This window comes from Sciurus carolinensis, chromosome 3 (genome assembly GCF_902686445.1).
Source record: "Sciurus carolinensis chromosome 3, mSciCar1.2, whole genome shotgun sequence".
NCBI lineage: Eukaryota > Metazoa > Chordata > Mammalia > Rodentia > Sciuridae > Sciurus > Sciurus carolinensis.
The window spans coordinates 64,346,494-64,370,961 of record NC_062215.1 but is presented as its reverse complement, the minus strand read 5'-3'; the positions used below and the strand labels follow the sequence as shown (position 1 = coordinate 64,370,961).

At 42.6% G+C, this 24,468-nt stretch overlaps 1 protein-coding gene across 2 annotated transcripts in view; it reads right to left on the bottom strand.

Annotated features, from left to right (window-relative positions):
- Positions 1-24,468, bottom strand: part of Phf12 (PHD finger protein 12) — a 43,045-nt gene extending 18,577 nt beyond the window's left edge. The window contains exons 1-3 of one of the 2 annotated variants that reach the window (XM_047545953.1): positions 23,845-24,468; positions 23,016-23,197; positions 1,971-2,043 (exon numbers count right to left, since the gene is read on the bottom strand). In XM_047545953.1, the coding sequence (XP_047401909.1) occupies positions 1,971-2,043; positions 23,016-23,197; positions 23,845-23,910 (321 nt within the window). In that variant the 5' untranslated portion in view covers positions 23,911-24,468. The remainder of the gene's footprint in view (positions 1-1,970; positions 2,044-23,015; positions 23,198-23,844) is intronic. The other variant, XM_047545951.1, reaches the window with a different exon arrangement.

Sequence of the window (24,468 nt, the reverse complement as noted above, 5' to 3'; positions counted from 1 at the left end):
CTTTAACTAGAACTCCGAAAGTGACACTTCTTAGAAGGTGGAAAGATGGAAAAAGCTCAAGTGTACTCAGTAGGACTGGATGACTGATAATACATTTTCTTCTAGGACTCCAAATAGAGTGGCCAAAGATTTAACACTGGTCTCTAGTCAGAAGATCTGGGATCTTGTCCCAGTTCTGCCACTGATTCCCTCTGACCTTGGGTGACTCAGGTTGGTGGGCAGAAATTTCTCCACCTACAAAGTGAGACCAATAAAAACCTTTCTTCTCTTTTTCTGGGAAAAATGGTAGAGACAAAGAGGGTCACATATTTGAAGGGGATGGCTCTGAGTTGGGGAAAGACCTAGCATCCAGTAGGAATCATGATAGGACCTGAATATCAGAGGCTGATGAGGCCCAGAGGATTTATCATTTTAATCTACTTCATAGTAAATATAGGAGCCCAAAAGGGAGTGGTGGAAAAGGCAGTAGACAAAGAGGTCCATGTGAAAGCAGGTCAGAGTGGCAACCAGGAGAAGCACCCCATGTTGAAAAAAGCTTACTATAATTCCCAGCAAGTAGCCCTGCTTCTAAAAAACCAATAAAGACACAACACAGCTTTAAAATAAGATAGAATTTGGTTCAAATTTTGGCTCTGTCAATTCCTTTGAGTCCTTGGGAAGGTTACTCTCCATTTCTCAGTCTCAGTTTCTTCCTTTTTAAAATGGAGATCTACTACTAGCAGCCTTAGATGGCTGTGCAGATTAAATGAAATAAAAATAAAATAGCAAGACACCTGGCATATGATAAGCACCAACATAATGTTAGTTCCTTTTCTCAATCCTCCTTTCCTGGCTTCACCTCTTCTGTTTCACTTCCTCCCAACCCTTTCAGGTCCAGTTTCTTTGCACGGCAAGTTTCTGAAAGGCCTTCTGGCTGGCAGGTACCTCCAACTGGCCCAGCTCTAATCTAATTGGGGATGCATAGGAAAGGATGTTGGAAGATAGCCTGGTTTGTGGACTTTAGAAAAACTGAACTATAGCTGTGGTTAGGTGGTTGACTTGGTTTGGGCTTGCTTTTTAATAGGAACTCTTGTGCACACATTGGAAAAAGGTTGGTCTGTTTATCTTCTTTTTAAAGGCCCAAAACTGTTACGAACATAAACCACATCTCTGAATCATCTCCTCATCCTGTTTCTGCAATCAAGGAAGTCATTCTCCATTGTGACATCATGTTCAGGGGCCAGGAAAATGGTGTTGATGTCACAGCAAAGGAAAACTGCTCAGTATATTAGTGTGCAGGAGGGCAGGGGGTGGCTAACAATTTAGACAAATTCTAATCCAGAGGCTGTAATTTAAAGATTGGGTCAGTGATAATCTGAGTGGAAACACATCTACTTCCTTTTTTTTTGATAAGAAAGAATTTAACTCTTACACCCCACAAAAATTCTCAAAGCAGCAAATAATGAACCACAATCCTAAAGCCTGTATTAAATTATCAAAGCCAAGGGAAGGGTAGTTGAAGAGAGATTAGGCACCCAGGGTTCAAAATGGTTTCAAAATCCTCTCCCCCAATATACCTGGCCACATCTCTGGAAACCAATGATTTATTTGCCTTGGGGTGAGAGGAAAAACCCCCTTTTTCATCAAACTGGAGAAACAGCTTTTCCTCTCACTCTTTCCCAGCTATGGCTGCCACATTCAGGCCATTTACTAGGAGGTCAGTGAGATCAGACGACTGCTGTCACGAGTGACTAAACATGGCTCATGGTGTAAATTAATATACCTCTCCTGCCCATTTTAGCAGCCCAGTTTGGATTTTTAGGCCATACTGAAATCCAAAGAGTCACCATGGGGTGAGTAGGGTGATTCCAGGACTAAGAAGAAACATGAAGGGATGACTACACCTTCAGGGCCAGGCAATCTTAGCTCCAGAGTATCAGTGCTCTAGATCTGGCATTCTGAGCAAAGCCTTCAGGAAGCAGCATTATTACCTTTCGGCGAACAGTGCACCGGTGACACATCCACTCCCCAGGAGGCAACATCTCTTCACTCAGTGGAGGGTTACTGTGAGGAAAAGACAAGGGCAAGACTAAGTAACTAACCCTTTGATGCAGCAGGAAAAAGCCTAGGTAGGCGTGGCACAAGCTGCATGTTCCTAAACTCCTATTTTGGCCCATCCTTCAGAACAGAGATCTCTCATCCTTCAAAATGCTTACTCAGCATCATTTATAATTGCTTGGGCAGTGAATATTCCTTCTCACCCCTTAGAGAAGCCAAATTCAGTTCTATTAACACTGAACTTATGGGAAAAGGTATAAAGAACTAGTTTGGAGCCTGAAGAATCATTCTCTGCACAATGTCAATAAAATCACAAAGGGGTCTTCCATAGTTTTTAAAGTCTTTCGGTCTAAGCCTAAGCTCTTCCATCTGCTGTTCAAAGTCCCCTGTCATACAGTCCCATTCCATCTTCCCTGGCCTCCTTTAGCTACCCTCTCCTCTGGTCAAACTGAAGACTTGCTATTTCTTCTTCTGGAATATCCTTCCTTTAGGAAAGTTATGCCCGTCAAAACTTTTCATCCTTTAAGGCCTGCCTCAATCAACCTGTGGTAGAGTCAAGATGGCTGTAAATTTTTTGTTCCACCTCCCATTGACAGGTAGTTCATTTCCCATCTCTATAACTGGGCTTGTCTTGTGCCTTGTTTTGATCAATAGGACGCAGCAGAGATGATGTGGTGTAACTTCCAAGCCTGAGCCTTACAAGATCTGCAGATTCCACTTTTATGTGCTTGGAATATTCCATCTCAGAGCCCTGCTGTCATGCTGGGAGAAGCCACATGGAGGAGACTTGAGGTGCTCCAATGAACAGCTTCAGGTAAGCTCCAAGCCAACAGGCAGTACCAGCTACTGCTATGTGAGTGTGTCATCTTGGACACACCAGCTCCATCTGGCCTCCAAACAACTGCAGTGTCCATCAGCAACATGTGGAACAGAAAACCATCCAGCTGATCTCAGTCAACCTTCAGAATTGTGAAAGATAATAGCTAGTTTCTGTTTCAAGCCACTGAGTTTTAGGGTAGTTTATTAGGCAGTAATAGATAACCAGACATAGCTCTCTCTCCATGAGCTCTTTTCAGATTCACATATAATTTGTATCTCTTTCTGCATGGTTTAATTGTCTTTTGGCAATTGTGTTTTGCCTTGTGTCACAGTTCTCTTATTTATTTTTTGCTGCCTTGTTTTTCGGTTTCCACACCAACCTTTCCCCCCAGTGCAGAGAACTGAACCCACAGCCTCATGCCTGTTAGGTAAGTGCTGTCACTGAGCTAAATTCCCAATCCCTTTTTATTTATTTATTTATTATTATTATTTTCTTAACTAGAGGAACCAAGACAATGATTATATCTCCTTCCTCTTTGTATTTTTGTAATATAGAGGTTGTATATGCAGTAGTCACCAAGTCAAGACTGAATCAAAACTATTGCTGTATAGGGCTGGGCCTCACAGATACTCAAGGTCACTGATTTCCTTTAAGGTACACCAAAAGCCATGAGACTTTATTAAATCCTTGGGAGTTACATTTCCACTGCTTATACAACAGTGGTTCTCTCTTTTTCCTGGGGGACTGAGCCCAGGGTGTTCTACATCTTCAGCTCTCCTGTTTTGGTACTGGGGATTGAACCCAGGGGCTCTTTACCACTAATCCTTTTCTTTAATTTTTATTTTAAGAAAGTGTCTTGCTAAACTGCCAAGGCTGGGCTTGACCTTTTGATCTTTCTGCCTCAGCCTCCCAAGTCACTGAGATTATAGGGATGTGCCATTGTGCCTGGATAACAACAGTGGTTCTCAAAATGTGGTCCCAGTTTGGCAGCAACATCAGCATCCAGAAATTTACTAGGAATGCAAATTCTGAGGCCACTTCAGATCTACTGAATCAAAATTTCTAGGAGTGGGGCTTAGCAATTTATCTTTAATAAGCCCTCAAAGTGATTCTGCTGAATATCAAAGACTGAAAACCACTCTGCACAGAAAAGATTACATTTATGTTTGTATTTAAGAAATTCCTACCTTTTATTCTTGGAGTCACCTACGTAGAATGGTAAAAAGAAATTTTTTCTTCAAAGAATATAACAAATAGTAAAAATAACAACAAAACCCCCAAACTTGAGTAATTTTACAATACGAAAGGACTCACCTTTAAATCCTAGGGCTTAATATTTTATGGTTTCTACCTAAAATAGTGCTTGGCCTGGCAAATTTTCCCCAGCTCCTGCCATGTTTCCCTAGAGTCCTGAGCATACATGCAGATGCTCACCAAACCTTTACTGCTTCCCTTTCTCCCTGTTTCCTTAATAGAATCTCAGGAGGATGCTTACTAGGAAGCAGAAAACTAGAGACACAGTGGTCTACTGGGACAGGTCTTCAAGTCCTAGAGAACCACAGGTGAATGTTATCTGTAAAGTCTTCCCTAGTTCTCTTCAATGTATTTCTACAACAGGCCATATCCGAACTAATGAAATGCATGCATGTCATTTGCAAAGGCCTACAGACTCTGCTATGCTTCAGCAACTGTCATATTAAAATTAACCCTGAAGGCTGTCACTTTTGATTCTGTTTTTCATCATTTCTTTTCATCTGCCCGCTGGCATTGTACCAAGATACCCTACATCAAATATGGAAAGCACAGAAGGGCAAGGCAAAGTGATATGGGCTTAGATCTTTTACCAAGATGTGAATGGTCTCTCAGTTACCCTTCACGCTTCCCTCAATCTTTTCCCAACCTTGCTGACAGAATGATTTATCTAAAACACAATTCAGATCGTATCAAATCTGATTAAAAAACCTTTCAAAAGTACCCTTCTTCCATCCATTGCAAAATAAAGTTCAAACTCCTCAGTATTAAAGCTTCTGCCTCTTCTCCAGCTCCATCAGTCAAGTCAGCTGGCTTCCTACACACTGCCCATGCTATTTCTCACCTCTGTCTTGGCTCATTTCAGTGCCACAGCCCACAATCACACAGACCTTCCCCTGACCTGAACTTCATACTTAATCCCCATCCCCTTTTTTGTGGTACTGAGGATTGAACCCAGGGGTGCTTAACTACAGAATCAAATCCCCAGTTCTTTTTTATATTTTATTTAGCGTCAAGGTCTTGCTGAGTTGCCAAGTGCCTCACTAAATTGCTGAGGCTGGCTTTGCACTTGGGATCCTCCTGCTTCAGTCTCCCAAGCTGCTGGGATTACAGGTGTGTGCCATCATGACTGACTTATTTCTGATTCTCTCTCAACATAGGGATTTAATGCTTAAAATTTTTCTCCAAAGTAGCTCTTTGTAGGTTTTTAAAGTATCACTTTTAGAGATACTAGGTTATGAACACATATTTCCCAGAATTCTACATTATGGTCATAGGCTCCTTTTGTTAGATTTGCCCTAAAGTATGGGACAGGAGCTATGAGTTTAAGGAGTAGTCCAAGGAAGTCCAGGTGTTGTCTCTAGGATAAGCACAGAACATTTAGAAGAGTGAGGCCATCACTTCATTACTTGCTTAGACTTGCTGCTTTCTTAGATTCAGAACAAGTACCTTGAAACAACAAAAAAAAAAGAATTTTTTTTTTTTTTTTTTTTGGGTGCTGGGGATCGAACCCAGGGCCTTGTGCTTACAAAGCAAGCACTCTACCGACTGAGCTATCTCCCCAGCCCCTGAAACAACAAATTTAATAGCCAGGTGCACACCTGTAATTCTAGCGACTCAGGAGGTTGAGGCAGGAGGACCTGAAGTTTGAAACCAAGCTGTGTAACTCAGAAAGACACTGTCTCAAAATAAAAAAGTGTTGGGGATGTAGCTCAGTGGTAGAGTACTCTAGGGAAATCAATCCTCAGTTAACTTACACACACACACACACACACACACACACAAAGACAATAAATAAGTAACTAATTTTAAACAAAAGAATGAGAAGAAAAAATGATACAAAGTTGAAAAGGTGGTATCTTGAGAAAAGGTAGTGATATCTAAGAGGATGGACAGGGAAGGAAGGTTTACATTTCTAGGAAATGATCATAAGCACAGGTGGAACACAGGCACTGTCATCATAAAGCTTTCTCACAATTGTGTTTTCTCTCCACTTTAAGCAATTCCTTTTGAGCTCTTGAGAAGGTGGCTTTAAAATCAAATTTCTAGAGAAAGAGGATTTATGAAATGGCCCCAGAAAAGACAGACTGCCACTAGGGTAAGCTCAGGAACCAGTTCCTAAAGAGGTTATTTGCTCTCTATCAGAAATACCACCAACAGGGAAAGCATTTCCAGCGAGAAAAGTGATTCTGTATCCTTGCAGTACCCATGTATTCAGTCTGAGGTCTTCCCCACCTCAGCTGTCATAAGCTTCTGGGTGCTAAGCTGAGCGTGCAACTCTGAAACAAATATAAGCATGCCAGAGTCTTTAAACCATGATATGCCTATCAAGAAAAACAAGGTTCTGCCCCAGGTATTAATGAAGACAGGATGCTGAAGGCCATCCTTTATGAAAGGAAATCACTAAAAGTTAAAAATCTGGTAAGGCTGAGCTTCTTTTATCAGTTTCAGCTACTCACCAGTAAAAACCATGAAATCTCTATAATGAGCCAATGCTGACTGTAAGGACATCAACATGATTCCTAATCACCAAAGCCTAGAAATAGCAGAATGATAACTTCATCTTATATCTAGTGTATTACAGTTCACAAATAATTCAACAGATACTCTTATTTGATCTTTACTACCATACTGGGAGATAATGCATTCTTATTCTCATCATATACGTGAGGAGACTGACTGACTTAAAAGTCATGGAGACAGTTCAGTAGCAGAATTGAAATCCAAATAAGTTTCCTGGTTCTTTCAACTCTTGAGACCAAGAGTTATTTTTTAGTTTTCTTATTTCTGGGGAACTCAGTAGAGTACCTTCCTTAATCTAAAGGCCGAGCATTTCTTTTCTTTTTTTTTTTTTTTTTTTTTTTTTTGTGGTATTGGGGATCAAACTCAGGGCCTTGTGCTTTTGAGGCAAGCACTCTACCAGCTGAGCTATTTCCCCAGCCCTAAGGCCGAGCATTTCTATCTACATCAGTTGATATTTACTGAGTTTTCATTGTTCACTAACCAATGTGCTAGGCACCACACTGAAAGATGAACACAAAGCAAACTAGTGATCATCTACCCTGTCAAAAATGTAGCTCTTGGGAAAGAGAACCAAAATCATTTATCCATTCATTTACAGGACATTTATTTTACACTAGGCAATATGCTAAGAGCTGAGTTTTCATACATGGCTCTTGCTTTCAGGGATAACAGGCTAGAGACAAAGTGAAAAGGATTTTTGGTAATGAGACTATACATAATAAACTATAAATTGATTCCTCCCATCTAGATCCACATAGGTCATTTGGTGTTATCTGAAGGTGATAATGGCCTTTTCCCTACTCTTTTTGTAATTCAGTGTTATTCACCAAATAGTAATCCAGCCAGTGATCCTTTAAAGATGGTGAGATTGGGCTGGGCGTGGTGGCACATGATTGTAATTCCAGTGATGTAGGAGGCTAAGCCTAGAGGATTGCAAGTTTGAGGCCAGCCTCAGCAACTTTGGGAGACCCTGTTTCAAAAATTTTTAAAAAAGAGTTGGGGTGGTGGCGCACGCCTGAAATCCCAGTGGCTCTGGAGGCTAAGGCAGGAGGATTGTGAGTTCAAAACCAGCCTCAGCAATTTAGTGATACCCTGTCTCTAAATAAAATGCAAACAAGGGCTAGGGGTATGGCTCAGGGGTTAAGTGCCCCTGGGTTCAGTTCCTGGTACAAAAAAAAAAGTGGTGGGGGGTGGAGAGGGGGATGGCCTGGGGAATATAGCACAATGGTAGACTATCCCTGGGTTTAAGCCCTGGCACTGGTAAGACAATTAATTAAAAAGTATGATAAAGACAAATTTATAAAATTAAGTCTCTCAGAGGATTCAGGAGGAAGCCATAGTTTCAGAAGTAGATTTATTTCTGCATTTTGACAAACTACCTGATAAAGGGAAGTTTCTTGAAGTGTGAACATTCATCCTGGGAATGAATGTTTAAGTCCATCTAGAGCAGGACAATGTCTGGACCTTTAGCTTCCTTCCCAGAACTGTTCACATCATAGGAATGTAAGCCCTGCAACAATGTCTTCTGTACCCCAGCTGGCCTGTCAGTGGAAAACTAGTAGCACTTTAGTGAACAGGACAAGAACCTCTATTTTCTGGCTTCAAAACAATATGGCCTTCAGTGTTGTGAGACAGGTGAAGAGTGCTCTCAGGACAAAGCTCTTGCAGAGCACCTTCTCTGGCATGCTTAAGTTTTCTTCAAGATGATTTGTTAAGACACTCTGTTAGTTATAGCCTCTCAGAGTTTGGTGACTCTCTCTGAGGCCAGGAAAAGGCTTACCAACTGTTAAAAATAGTATCTATACATAAACCAATAAAAAGCTGGTCAAGAACATTAATTTTGGGCTGGGGATATAGCTCAGTTGGTAGAGTGCTTGCCTCACAAGCACAGGCCCTGGGTTCAATCCCCAGCACAGCAAAAAAAAAAAAAAAAAAAAATTAAAGTTTTCAAAACTAAAACGTTCTAAAGCCAACCTCTCCAGACTCCCAAAAACAAACCCAAGTAGCTCATTCCTACTACTGACGAAGGAGTCTAGATGGATCTATTTCTGGAGTCCTAAGGAGAAAGCCACACACAACCCAAAGCCCACTGTAATGCCTGTACTGACAAACCTCTCTGTGTCAAAGATTCAAAGTCCAGAGCCAGATGATCCCAACTCACAGCCAAAGGATGTAGCCCAGTTTTAATTTAGAATGTCTCTTTCATTCACTAATGAGGCTGCAGCTCACCATTGCAAGTGGAAGATGTTGGTAGTTGTCATGGTTCTTGGCTTTCTAATTAAGAGTATCTATTTCAAGTCCTATAAGCAGAGTGTCTGTGTCTAATCTCACTCATTTCCCTCGCCTATTAATACATGTGAACCTGCATGATATTAACATTTACTTCAGATTTAGACACCAAGTGGGACCTGTTGCTCCATAGCACCGTTTTAATTACCTACCAGCACAAACAGTTTTTCTATATGGAACTGGAACAGAGAAGGGGGAGGGGAATAAGAGAACAAAGAGAGGAGGGGAAAGGTGGAGGAAGACCACAAAGGAGAAAAACGGCCTTTTATTTCAGAGATCTTTTGTGTGTGTGTGCGTGTATTACAATATGCAGATAAAAATGGTGTTAAGCTCTGAACCTTCTTTTTCTTTCTTTCTTTTTTTTTTAAAATGAGAGGTTACTGATATGTGGTTTTCAACTGTCCATCCACCTAAGTGACACTGACATCATAAACCTGAGCCAACCTGAGAGACATGAAAATCTCACTTAACCAAATTAAAAGTGTTAGTATATATCTTAGGACAAAAGAAAACAATAGTATGAAAAATATTTACAAAAGAACACTCCATTTTTTCTTCCTGGACAAAATATTCGACTTAATATAAATACTTAACAGGTACACTATACAAGCAACATGAATACACACAATATGCCAAGAGTCTTCCACTCAGATTCTTTTATAAAACAGGTCAGTCACATGAACTGGTAGGGGTCCCTCCTGTCAGAATCCATCATTCTCCAGGAATCAGAAGCTCTCTGGCCATTTATGGCAGTTTCAGTTGAAATATCAGACTAAGGGAGTTTTGACTGTCCCCATTATTATCTATATGTCCCTTGTCTTCTTTTGGTGGGAGAAGTGTTCAGCAAGCAAACAATAGCACTGAACAGTTTTGATTTTTAATTTCACAGTTCATGGGTCTCATCTATCCATCTAAGGTCCACTATCATATAAAAATTCTGCAAAAATTATATTTAGCACCATGTGTAAGACCAACAGCAAAAAATAATACATACTCTCTCCCAGACTGGCCCTGCTGCCCTCAGCCAGTTCAGAAAATGTACTGGTAGTAGCCAAAATAGTGAGTAAATGTGACTGCTGAAAGGACCACAATTATGTCTCCTGGCAGCCATCTTGATCTATGCATCGACCTATGAGCCTTTTTAAAAATTATGATGGTGCACACCTGAAATCCCAGGTACTTGGGAGGCTGACGCAGGAGGATTGCAAATTTGAGGACAGCCTGGATAATTTAGCAAGAGCAAGAACCTGTCTCAAAACAAAATAAAATCTGAAGAAAAGGGCTGGGGGTATAGTTCAGTGGTAGCATGCTCCTGGGTTCAATCCCCTGTACCAAAGTAAGAAAGAAAGAAAAAATCCCACAGGCCTTTCTTCCTGCAAACTGAAAACATATTATATTCTGAAAAATCTAAGACATACTAGGTATAGTTTAAATAAAATTTTTTTTCCCCACTTTTGTATTGGGAATTGAACCCAGGGATGCTTAACCACCAAATCACATCCCCAACCCCTTTCAGTCTTTACTTTTTTTTTTTGCGGTACTGGGGATCAAACTCAGGGTGTTGTGCTTGCAAGGCAAGCACTCTACCAGCTGAACTATCTCCCCAGCCCTCAGTCTTTACTTTGAAACAGGGTCTTGCTCAGTTGCATAGGGCCTCACGAAGTTGTTGAGGCTGGCTTTGAACTTGTGCTTCTCCTGCCACAACCTCCCAAATCACTGGAATTACAGGGTGCGCCATTGTGCATTTTTTCCACATTTTTAATTGGTGCATTATAGTTGTACATATGGTGCAATTTGTTGTTACATATTGGTACATGCACACAACATAATAATATAATTTAACCAATGTTCTCCAGCACTTTCCCCTCCTCCTCCTCCTCCCCTTCTTCCACTCCCTGATAATTAAAATTTTAAAAATTTAAATTAAAAGCCATAGCAATATAGTCAAATTTAACAATTTATGCTCTGAAGGAACATAATTTAATGAAATTTAAATGTCAGTAGAAACAGCAAGCATTCTCTGGACACTTTTATCTTCAGCTTTTATCTTCAAGTATGGTCTACTTTTAAAGGAAAGAAGATGGCCTTACTGAAGGATATTGGAGAGATGAAAGCAAAAAGTTCATGGGGTGCCTAAACCTTAATCTATTACCCTTCTTTATCCTAGCTACTTACTCTAAGATAGCTAATGCCACAAAGCACATAAAAAGCACAAGGACTGCTAGTTTTTCATGCAAAGCCTCAGTGGCAGTGTTAACAAGGAAACCAATGAAGTGCCAGGCCACTACAAATGCCCCATTGAGAAACTTAGCTAGTTGCATCACTTCCACAGGCATACAATTCTTTCAAACTAGCTGACTGTGCCCCCAAGTTTTATGCCTTATATGTAGAACTGGCTTGTGACATTCTCTCAGCAAAGGACACCTGGAGAAGAGTGCTAAAAGTTAGTTCAGGGAAAGGAGGGAGGGCACCAACAACTATACTGGGTGTTTTCCTCTGCTACCTTTTCTGCAAGCTGGGCCTAGTGCCACAGGGCCTGATCTATCAGTGACCTGCCTTGGCCACTCATAATCCCAACTTCTCTACATGTAAACCTTTTTTTAGAAATAGGGTTTCAGTCATTCATCTCATGATAGATGCTAGAACCTAATGATTTTGGAAAAGGGTCAACATTCTGACTTCAATAGTCATTCCCTCACCCCCACCATGGTACTGGAGATTGAATTCAGGAGTGCTCTACTACTGAGTTATATCCCTAGCACCTTTTTTAAAAATTTTGAGACAGAGTCTTGCTAAATTGTCCAGGCTGGTCTTGAACTTGCAATCCTCCTGCTTCAGCCTCCCCAGCAGCTGGGATTACAGGAGTGCAATAGGCTCAATAGTCATTTCCTAATACTCCTAGGGAAGGTTCCATTGGAAGGAAGAGTCGAAAATTTTAACTGTGTATTCCATATAAGTCTCAGAGTTATAGAAAACTGCTTACTGTTTGGTTGCCAAATTTTAGTGGAGTATCAAGAAAAAGGAAATAGCCATGACATATTCTTCTTACAAACACACCTCAAGAATCTGGGCCAGTTTATAGTGATTGGACCTAAGATTTTATAAAGGCTTGGAAAACTAAGAACACTAAAAATGACCTTACTTAAAAATGCACTAAGGGCCTTGGGGATATAGCTTAATAACAGGGCCTTGGGGAATGCTTTACTAGCATGCACAAGGCCCTGTGCACAAACCTCAGTACTGCAAAAAATGAAAAATAAAAGTAAGTAAAAATAAATAAATTTAAAAACTCTACTAAATCCAGAGAACAAATTTTTTACTTAAGACTCAGTTGCTTTTCCCTAAAGAGGGATTTCTGCTTAATTTACCTCCCATGATAGGGTCATAAAAAAGGTAAAGAGGGAGAATATTACTTGGTACATAATAGCATAGGACTCGTTCCCTCCTTTTACCGTTACCCTTCCCCATTCCCCAATTATGCTCAAACCTGGACCCCCCCCCCATACACACCAGGACTGAAGTAATCTTCTGGGCTTGCTATCAAACCATGCTGCCGTGGTTTGATGCCATAGCCAAGTGCTGACTTGGGCTTCCATAGCCTTTCACTTATACCCTCAGTGACCTATTTAGGAGTTGAACATACTTGTCAGAAACAGACAACCATGTTTTTCCCATTGGTTCACTCTTCTCTAGAATGGTCCTTAAGAAAAGAATGATCGTCCTACAGGTCTATATATATGCTCACAAATGACAACATTTGAGGGAAGCCCTTTAAGAAATGTATCAGGCATACAAACCTTAGACAAGAGTTATTTGCTGTTATCTTAAACTGCAGACTTTTCTTAACATATAGCTTACTTCAACACCAACAAACCACAGTCTACAAAGAAGTCTGATATCATAGAATTAGGTGTTTCCTTTAGTATGACAGTTTGCTAAGTTAGAATGGCTATACCAGGCAAAACCACAACAACCACAAAAGAGGGATATAGCAAACAATGTTTATCAAAAAGTCAAAATCAGTGACAAAATTCTCTCAAGTTGATGCTCTTTCAGGGTTGGGAATAGGGGTGCATGCCTCTAATCTCAGCTATTCATGAGGCCAAGGCAGGAGGATTGCAATTCAAGGTCAGTCTCCACAACTTACTTAGCAAGATCCTGTCTGAAAAAAGAGTACGGGTTGGGGATACAGCTCAGGGCTAAAGCATCCTTGGGTTCAATCCCCAGTACCAAGAAAAAAGATGACGCTCTTTCAAAAAAATGGCAAGGAAGATCAAGGGAAGTTAAACAGAGCCAATCTATTCAGACACATTTTAATGAGATTAATGGAGTATAATTTTCACAATGTGATCTGACCAATAATTGATGACTTTTGTTGAAACTGATAATCAAAGCCGGGCATAGTGGTGCATACCTGTAATCTCAGCAGCTCATGAGGTTGAGCCAGGAGGATCGCAAATTCAAAGCCAGCCTCAGCAAAAGTGAGGTGCTAAGCAACTCAGTGAGACCCTTTCTCTAAAAAAGATACAAAGTAGGGCTAGGGGTGTGGCTTAGTGGTCGGGTACCCTGAGTTCAATCCCCAGTAGCCTCCCCACCAAACAAAATAAAACAAAACAAAAAACCTCCCCCAAAACAAAAACTGATAATAAGCAGAACTCTAGCTGATTCAAATCAGTTCAGTGAATGTGGGAATTTAAAGCTCCTATCTCATCACAGAAGCCCAGGTGTGGTAGAAAGAGAAGAGCAGATCTTTATTGGCCAGTTTCATAATGCAGAGACTTATCTAGATTCACTCAAAGTTCTGTGCAATGCATTAGCTTTTCCACACATAGACAAGAGAAAAATAACATTCAGTATCCCTCACTGGGCACAGCAGTGCATGTCTGTAATACCAACTACTCAAGAAACTGAGGCAGGAGGATCTCAAGTTCAAAGCCAGTCTGGGCAACTTGCGAAAGACCCTGTCTCAAACAAACAAACAAATAAAAACAGAGAGTTGGGGAGGTAGCTCAGCGGTATAGCACTTGCCTAGCATTCATGAGGTCCTGTTTTAATTCACAGTACTAAAACAAAACAAAACAAAACAAAACAAAAACATCCAAAAATCATTCCTCCGTGGACAATGCTGAGTAAAAACCTGCAAGTGTACTCGTGTTGCCATAAACAGGGTTCCACCTGGAACTCAAGCTTGCTAGTACTTCTTCTCTTTTTAAACATATTTCAGTTGTCCATAGGACTTTATTTTATTTATTTTTATTTTTATATTGTGCTAAGGATCGAACCCAGTGCCTCACACATGCTTGGCAAGTGCTCTACCACTGAGCTACAACTCCAGTCTTCTAACTTGCTAGTAGTTCTGAGAGGTTCTTTCACCTCTGCCTGGCCTGGAGCTGAACTGATGTCTTCCTGCTGTGGTTAAAGTCAAACCCCAAGGAGAATCCTCTATTGCTCTCTCAAGCTCATTTCAAAAGAAGTTTCATGCCGAGTCCAGATCAGTGGGAAAGATGACGCTAGGTTCTGGCATGGAGTTTTTCCCGGCCCTGTTTTTACTCTTAAGTGTTTCTCGTTCTGTCAAAACTGGGAGATATTTCCTGGGAGATATCCTGTACAATTTATCAGAAAATAGAAGGGCAAAAATAAAACACCAAAGTGATTAACATTTGCGAAAGCAAATGTAATTGAGGGAAGGAATGGTCGGTCACCTTGTGGGTGTATTAAATGAAGGTATCACCCTCTTGCAATAACCCAGATATCATTTCTGTTTCCTAATCAATGTTTTTCTTTGCATGTCTCTCATTTTTTTTTTTTTTTTCGGTACTGGGGATCGAACTCAGGGCCTTGTGCTTGCGAGACAAGCCCTCTACCAACTGAGCTATCTCCCCAACCTGCATGTCTCTCATTTGTAAGACTATTTGGCATTAGGCAGCAGTAAGAGGGAAAAAGCCTTCAAATAGTTTCAATGAGCATCTATTCAGTGCAATGATAGTAAAAGGGAAGGACAAGTAGCTCTAAATGAGTGACTCAAATTTTTCATTACTGGGTTGTGAATATAGCTCAGTGCTTAGCATGAACTAAGCCCTGGGTTCAATCCCCAGAACTACAAAGAGAGAAAAAATGTTTTATTTCTTAGAAAATTTCACCAGGTGGGGGTGGTGGCAAACACCTGTAATTCCAGGAGGCTGAGGCAGGAGGATTGCCGAGTTTGAGGTCAATCTAGACAGCTCAGTGAGACCCTTTCCCAAAACAAAAAGGTATAGGTTATAGCTCAGTGGTGCCCCAGGGTTCAATACCAGAACCACCAAGAGAAAAATTAAAAGAAAGTCTTCACCAATCTGCAAGGTACATTAGGAATTTGCTTACTATGAATTCACCAATTGCATCAGGTAGTAAAGTTCCTCCCTATCAATGGGTCAAAATCAATTTTTCCTTTCATTAATAAATTTTGTACCTCTCAGCCTTTGATTTCTGTACAAAATGTGCTAAAGTTTCAACTTTGTTCTCATTGCTGAGGCCTAGATTTAGAAATACCTTAGGCTTGGGCTGGGGTTGTAGTTCAGTGGTAGCACATGTTGAGGCACTGGGTTCCATCCTCAGCACCACATAAAAATAAAATAAAGGTATTATGGCCATCTACAACTTAAAAAAAAAAAGGTTAAAAAAGAGAGAGAGAGAGAGAGAGAGAGAGAGAGACAGAGAGAGAGAGAGAGAGAGACACCGACCTTAGGCTCAAAGGATGAGGATTTTGGTATCTGGAAAGAGCAGGCAGGAAAAGAAGTTACTTTCTCATTCTTAACTACTCTCAAGTCATGAGAAAAGCAATCGGCTAGTGACCTGTGCATGTGTCCTGGACATAGTGTCAAATCTGCAACAGCAAAGTGCCTTTCTGAAATTTGGTCTAGGACTTATACTGAATACAATGTCCTCCTCTTTCAGCAAACTGGCAAGGAAACAACCTACTCCTGACCTATCTCTCTCAGGAGACTAGAATTATGCAGAGGTGCTCTTATAAGTGTCACTTGTTGAATGGCAATGTAGCTGATCATGTTGAGGCCTTGAAGTCAAAGGAGGAGACAAGAGGAGGGGGGAAACACATTTTTTTTTTCCTTTCGGTGACTTAAAACTCTGATACTTTAACAAAAATGCATTTCCAGGAGCTTGTGCTGCATTAATTTAGTAAAGGGCCAGTAGAAGTCCAAAGAGAATTTTCTATCAGGGTGGCCTTCTTAACCACAAACCCAAAGAAATATATATGTGCTGGAGGTAGGACATGTAAGTTTAGAGATGGTTTCTTACCCATAAGCAAAAGAACACAACATTCAGCTTTACCTGATTTTGTTACTGTCATATGTAGGAGAAAAGCTATACCCATTTCTGGTAAGCAGGACATCTGCAGTTCTAGGTAACAAAAATCCTGTCTGGATCATTAAAGCAGACTGTTTCTTTTTATGAGCTACATAAAACCTTCAGGCAAATATTCTCTGCACTCTGTATCCCTGTTTACTATCTGGGCTTATATAAAGACACATATAAATAGGTGAGCCTGCTGCAGTGTACAAACAACTTTTTGATCTTGTTAACTGGGTTCCAAAGACAGCACATTAATTACTTTGGAGTTATTTCTACCCCAAGCTGTTACCAATCAAACGAAGACAATTAAATCTTCCTTCTTGGGCTGGGAATGTAGAGTACCTGTCTACTATGGTCAAGGTCCTGGGTGTGATCCCCAGCACTGCCAAAACAAAAACAAAAGACTTCCTAATATATAAGGCCAAGTATGAGAATGTTTAAACACAGAAATTTTCTATTGTGGCTGGTGAGTCTGGGTAGGTATCCTGCCAAAGGCAGGTTTTTTGTTTTTTGTTTTTTTTTTTTCTTCTTTTAATACTTCTCCTAGGGTAACTTTCAGCGTTAGACTTCTTTGCTAGGAAGACACCCAGAGAAATCGAAACACCAATGTACAAAGCTACTTCATAAGGTTCTTTCCACTAAGGTGTACCATCTTGACTGAATCTCAAGGAAGAAACTTTTTACTCATAGATATAGTACTTTATACCCATTAGGATGGCTTTAATTAAGACAGACAATAACAAGTGTTGTCAAAGATGTGGAGAAACTTGAACCCTCACACACTGCTAATGGGAAAGTAAAATGATTTAGCCACAATAGAAAACAACCTGGCAGTTCCTCCCAAAGGTTAAACATAAGAATTACCATAGGACCCAGTAATTCCACCTCTTAAGTACACATCTAAGAGAAAGGAAAATATAAGTCCACACAAAAATTTATACCCAAATGTTCATAGCACCATTATTCACAATACAAGAAGTGGAAACGACCCAACTGTCCATCACCTGATGAACAGATAAAACTGGTATGTTCATACAATAGAATATTGTTCAGCCATAATACAAAATGAAGTACTGATAAATGCTACAAGGATGAACTTTGAAAAGGTTTACGGAAGCAGGGAATCTGTAATACCAGCGACTGAGGAGGCTGAGGCAGGAGCACTGCAAGTTTGAGACCAACCTCAGCAATTTACTGAGGCCCTAAGGAATTTTAGCAAGAACGTCTCTCAAAAAATAGAAAGGGCTGGGGATGTGACTCAGTAACCACTCAGTAGTGACTCTGGGTTCAATACTAGGTACCAAAAAAGGAAAAGAAAAGGTTTACTGAGCCCCCTTTGAGTAATTTGATATATCACTTGTACTTTTGCTCAGAGGTTAAGGAATAATGTAATACAGTGAGTTTCTTCCAACACACAGTAGTCACTACTTGAATCCCCTTTCAGTTCAAATTAGACGATTTATTGTACATTCCTCTGATGTGGTTTTAAAAAAATACTCCTGAAGGCATACTTGACCAAGAATTTACAATAGACCATTATGACTCTGACCTCCAGATTCAAAATAAGGTAGAAAACCTAAACACATCTTTTGCACACTTATATAAAAAACACACAAGTCATTTACAAAGGCCCCAAACTGTCCTAATATATTAGTGGAGCCCATTTATAAAGTATTTTGAGAGCATTAAGGAGCAGTGGGAAATTGATGAAATTATAACTGCATCCTACCTTTCACTGAGTATGGCAATTAATTTTGGAATAGGCCTAAAATGAAAAATTCCAACAGTACCATTAAGTATTTGCCTTAAGTTACACAGAAACATTCATCTTTCAGGAATATTACTTTCTTTCCCACTTTTAATATCTCTGATATTTCCTTTCTCAACCCAAGTCATTTGGGCCACAAAAATACCAAATACTATTCTTATTTATATTTTGGAGATGGGTGTCTCACTATGTTGCCTACGCTGGCCTAGAACTCCTGGGCTCAAGTGATCCATTTTCTTAAGCCTTCAAGCTCTCACCACTGTGCCTTGCTGTTATTCTTTTTCTGCAGTGCTGAGGATCAAACCCAGGGCTATGTGCTGTTCTTACAGAAAATGCAAAACAAATTAATAAATAAACAAAATCAAATTAGCACCAGACACAGTGGTGCACACCTGAAGTCTTAGAGTAGGAAGGCTGAGGCAGGAGGATCACAAGTTCAAAGACAGCCTCAGCAACTTAGTGAGGCCCTAAGCAACTAAGTGAGATCCTGTCTCAAAATAAAATATAAAAAGGGTTGGGTTAAGCACCCCTGGGTTCAATCCCGAGTACCAAAAAAAAAAAGACCTAAACAAAAACCTTAATCAATCAGGTTGTTTATTGTGGAATCATTTAACTGCTGATGGGGCAGGGGAAGGGAGGGGAGGGGAGGGAATCCAGACATTGTAACCTCCGATTCTTCAGCATCAGGCTTCTAAGAATTTACTGTGTTAAAAACAACAGATTCATAAGTCGACGTTAAAATAAATGTATTTTAATTCATTGTCTACCTGATATTAGTCTAATGAGGAGTTAAACACAACAAAATCACAAAAAAATCACCTCTTTAGAAATTCAAACAAAGATTTTTATTCTAGATTCTGTGAGTGAAACCTTTGTTATGACTCACTGAAAATTAAAAATGCAAAACTCCAAGCTGAGCTTAGTTTTGCCTGTGCAGAGACCTTTTTACTCTCATTCTTCGAAAACCTCATTTTGGATCTTGCTGCCAACACCAGAGAGGAAAGCCGGCCAACAATTCCAAATATAACATGCGGAGGCAAATGCTACAGAAATCTGTCTGACGGGAAGGGACCATGTTGAGGTCTGCCGAGGTAGGTGCACTTCTCAATCCAACCGTTTTGGTCCCTGTCTGGAGCAAAATGCCATGAGAAAGCAGTGAGAGGAAACCAGCCAGTTTCTAGTCAGCTTCATTACTGATGCCTTATGGTATTCACTCTATCAGTGACAACAATTCTTCCCATTCTCACACAGAAAGATGGGCCAGCAACAACTAAACCACTATCAATTATCACACCTTTTAACAGATTTTTTTAAGGATCAGTCCATGAAAATCTGAATTATCAGAAAGGTCAACTTATGGCATGATTATTATGACAAAGGTTAGTTTCACCAGGGAACACTTAAAAACATATCTCTTTCCAGTTCTCTAGGGGCAGGTTTAATAACCCCTGTTATCACTCTGAATAATTGATAAACCAGTTAAACTTGGATAAAATGATTACACTATCACCTAGACAAAGACCTCAGCTCCTCAGTTTTAACTCTTCAGTGAGGTCATGGTACTGAGCTCAGAATAATTCATTCCCTAACCCAAATAATCATTATAGAAAATCCTGAAATAGTGCTTCCCATCTAATTGGGAAGAGATGAGGTTTCCTCATAACAATACATTGGTCCCTAATAAAAGACTGGGCAATGAAAACAGTTTATTTGACCAGTCATGAAACTCCAGTAATTTATCTTAGAAAAGTCCCCTATGAGCCAGGTACGGTGGTGCATGCCTGTAATCCCAGTGGATCAGGAGGCCCAGGCAGGAGGATTGTTGAGTTCAAAGACAGCCTCAGCAACATAGTGAGGCCCTAAGCAACTTAGCAAGACCCTGTCTCAAAATAAAAATATTTTTTAAAAAGCGCTGGGGATGTGGCTCAGTGGTTAAGTGCTCCTGGAGTCAATCCCCAGTACAAAAAAAAAAAAAAAAAAAAAAAAAAAAAAATCCCCATGGTTTATGGTTGTGTCACTAAGACCAGAGGTAGTTTGCCTAAGAATCTCTTCTACAACATTTTACTTGGGCCTGTTCACTTGTGAGGCAGACTGGCAAGGGACACTAGAGATTGAGAAAGGACTTGTATCACTGAACTCTGAAAGGAGAAAGCAGCACTGCAGCACTGCAATTGTGACCTACAGCATTTGTCAAATTCCAGCTTCACTCTTATACAGTCTGTATATAATGGAACTTTTCGTTACTATGCTTATCTAAATAATTCAGTCTTTTCAAAAGGAAAGCAAGAAAAAGTAAAGTCATATAGCCTAACCTCACTCCATATGGTACAAAATAAGCAATGAATAGGACAAAATTAATGAAAACATACTCAGGGATCAAAATTTTTCTGAGACATTAACTGCTTGACCTCACTACCCTGGTTGAATTGATTAATGAAATATTTCACTTTTGTGGGAGAGAGAGTAGTTAGGAGGCAGGAAAGTGGGACAAATCTTACTTATCAAATAAAATTCATGTAGGGAATTCTTATTTAAAAAAAGATTTCCTGCCTTTTTGCCAATACCTAGAAAGTTATGTGATTTAGATAATAACTCAGGTAAGTCAACAGTACATTCAGTATTGCCATCTTCAAAGAGAGAATTGAAAATATGAAGCAACTCCTATCTCAGTACAATTCTCAAATCTTTGATTACCAAGGTCCCATTCATGGTCTCAAAAAAGAAAAAAAGAAAAAAAAAAGTATTTAGTGAAATGTACAGTCTGGACAAACCAGAATCTCATCAGCAGGTAGAAGTTCCTTCCTCTCTCCTTTCTCTTTCCAGCTAAAGCAGAAATGCTTATTACAACTTGACAACTTTTAGACTCAGTCTAATTTAAAGATTCAGAGGTTAAGTTTCAGAGTTTAAAAGCCCAATCTTAGGCAAAATAGCACATTTTTTCTATGCTCTGGGGTTTCTATTAAATAATTTCGGCATTATTAAACAAATGAGACTTATGCCACTTCATCTCAGGGGTAAAACATTAGCCCATACTTTAAATCAAGAGGAACCCAAATTTGAGGCCCATGTGGGCAACTTCCAGAGACCTTATCTCAAACAACAACAAAAAAACCCCTATGTCTAGGGGATGTAGTTCAGTGGTAGAGTCCTAGTCTAGCATGTGTGAGACTCTGGATTCAAATCTCCAGTACTGGGGGGGAAATGTCTACAACCCACAGTCCTAGTACACATATCAAATTACTACAATAAAAATTGTAAGCATTACAACATATTCAGATACAACTCTCTCCTGTGTTCAAGAGCAGCAAAAGAAACTTCACCAGAGCTATTCCTTCCAGGTGGATTAGAGTTTAGAGAAAGGAAAGGCTAAAAATCACAGGACCTTACAGCTGGTATTAGTAACTTTATAATAAAAATTTAAAGGCCAGCAGCAAAGCTTCCTCCAGGATAATCATTTCTGTCCTTGTAACATTACAAGCTAAGATGGGGTGCCCTTCTGGGCAAAAGTATCTTGGGAATGGTAATGGGAGCTTCCCACATAACTTCTGACCACAGACTTAGTATCAGTCATCTGTCTAATAAGTGTTCCAAAACCTGCAATTAGTACAAATAAAGTAGGCACTATTTCACAAACCCGGAGAAGGAATGTAAATGCAACAATAGAGAGACCTTAAGGGAAATCCCTCCCGCCCTGCTAACAGTGGGCTAAAAAGGCAACATCAAAAAACAAAACAAAAAAAACCGGTGGAGGTAAAGAAAATAGCCACCTCTCCCTGCTTTCTCCAGCCTGCCTCCTTTCAGATGCCTGCCTCAGTCAGTCAACTGTTGCTTAACAGAACAAGATGCAATGTGGGTTCGCTGCGCAGATGGGGGATTTTTGTGGAGGACAGAGGTGATTTCTGCAGGCAGAAGATGGAGTTTAAACTCTTCTTTGCCGGATTTTCTAGGCTGAGCTGCAGAGGAGGATCAAGCAGCGGGCAATCAACCCAGGTCCCTCCCTCTCTCTTCGGTCTCTCCCCTCCCCTCGCGTTCAGTAAGGGGGTGGGGTGCGGGGACTGCAAGGCTTTCCAGTTCTCAGCTTCTTAAAAATGCCTTTCCGGAATCACTGCACACAATCCTACCCCGGCAGCAAAGAATTTTGCGGCGAAGGGTTCGCCGATCCGGAGCGGAGAAGTGAAATCGGCGCCCAAGGGCAATTTTAATTGTCTAACCCGGCCCGATTTCCTAAGAGGCGGCAGCGCGGGGAGGGAAAAAGGAGGAGGGAGGCAGCTCTGAGAGGCAACAGGGGGCAAGCCGAGGCAGAGAAAGAGACCAAAGCGGCGAGATCCCAGTCCCAGTTCCCGAGGAGCTTCTGCAGAAGGGCTGTCCCCACCTTTCACCGGAAAACGTTTGCAAATCATATATGCAGCCAAAATGGCGCTGAGAATAAAAATATAATTTAAAGGCAGGTCGCCATATTGTAAACAGAGAGGCAAAGAACAGGAGAACTCGAGACACCCTCCATGATTTCCTCCACAGCCACAAGCTCCAGGTCGCCGAAGTCTGGACCTTGGTGGCTGGAGCGCCGAGGGCTCCGCGCACCCACCCCGAGGAGATCCAGGCCGGGCAGAAGCCCTGAGGGCGGCGGGCGCGCGGGCCGCCGAGCTGCACTGATCCGGGAGCTCCTCCCCTTCCTCCCCCGCCACCGCCGGCCGTATTCGGCCCGCTTGGTCCCGACTCCCCAGCGACTTCCAATCTCAGATGAGGCTTGCCTCACTCTTCCCAACCCCCACCCCGGGGTCCGGACCCACAGCTGCCGGTCCCTGCAAAACGGCCAGTTCCCGGCAGACACCCGGGGGCGGGGAAGCGCTCGCCCCAGCGGCTGCAGAGTCAGCTAGCGGACACAAGCGCCCGTTATTTCAGCAGACAAGGGCAGGCCAGGTGAAGGAATGTTTCGAGAAGGGTTAGCCAAGGGGCTCCAAAGGGGTCCCCAGACCTTACCAGCACTGGAGGTGGAAGGCGGCCGGGCAGTGGTCGCAGCACAGGAGATCTCCACCTTCCTTGCAGCTATCGCAGCTGTCGTGGTTGGTGGCCCTGCCGCTTCTCCGGGGCTCCTTCTCCGGCTTCCGACTCCGCTTTTCTGCCTCGTCGGACTTGGGGGGAGCCAGCAGAGCTTGGATTTGCTGCACACACATACAAACGGCGTGTGTGCATACTCGGAGTTCCCGGGCAGTCCGTCGCCCCCCCGGCGCGGCTTCTCCGTCACTCACCCCTCTCCCCCCTTTTGTCCTTCTTCCTCCCATCCAGGCTGCTCCCAGAACCTCTCAGCCCCCGGAACCAGGGGGAGCCCACCCTAACCGCGTTCCTGCCGCACAACAACGAGAAGAGCTTCTTCCAAATGGGGAGGATCAGGGTAGGGGGATGGGGAAAGGGTGCGCGGTTCCCTTCTCGCCACTTCCTTGTATGGACAGTGGGGGACTCCAAAGCCCAGCTCGGGAGAGGCCCGAAGCCCGGTACCCGGACGTGCTGGGGGAAGCACAAAGGGGCCGACAAGAAGGGGGTGGGGAGGCCCACCGGTGCAACGAGATGGAGTGGGCTGGAACTCGGGAAAGCAAAATCGAGGGCGGCGGGTAGGTGAAACTGCTGCAAACGTCCTCGGAGGCTGAGCTCAGCCCCCCAAATTGCAAAGATAGGAGGAAGAGGCTGGGAAAGAAAGAATACCCCCTCCCCGGGTCCTGTAGTGCTTCGAGCTTAGGGCCGGCTTTGTGGGGCGGAGGGCGGAGGTTCCCTCCCGGCGCTGGGGGAAGGGGATGCGGAGGGCTACTCTTACCTCCATCAGCCCCCCAGACGTATCCAAGTCGTACACGATCGTCTTGGTCTCCATTTTCTCCCACATTCATCCAACTCCCGGGCTGGGCGCTCTCTGCTTCGGCCCCCCCAACCCCGGGGGGAGGGGGGATTTCGGGGAAGGGGGCGCTCCTGACCCCGGTTCCCCTTCTTTTTTCCCAACACGGGTCCCGACTTCCTCGTCCTGGCTCCCCCCCACCCCCCGGCCCCCAGTTCCTGGGACGGCAGCGTCCTCCCCACGGGCCGTGAGGGGGGAGCGGCCCCTCAGCCTCGGCCCGGCGGCTGACTGCACAGTGGGTCCCGGCTCCGGGGGTCAGGCCTTGGTGGGGCCTAGTCCCACAGGCTAAAGCCGGCGCTGGCGACCGCTGGTCCGGCCGGGAAGACTGGCGGGCGCTGCCATCCCGGGGTTGGGGGGATCGGAGGGGGGGTGAGAGGTTAGGTGAGGTTGTGGTACGTGAGGTGACTGGGGGGAGGGTGATGGGGGGTGGTCCCCGGGCTCCGCCTCTCGCCGCCGCCGCCGTCTGCGTCCCGGCTGCCGCGCACTTGGCGCAAACTTACCGCGAGCGCCCGCAAAGCCACCCGCGCAGGCGCCCCGGGATCGCCGCTC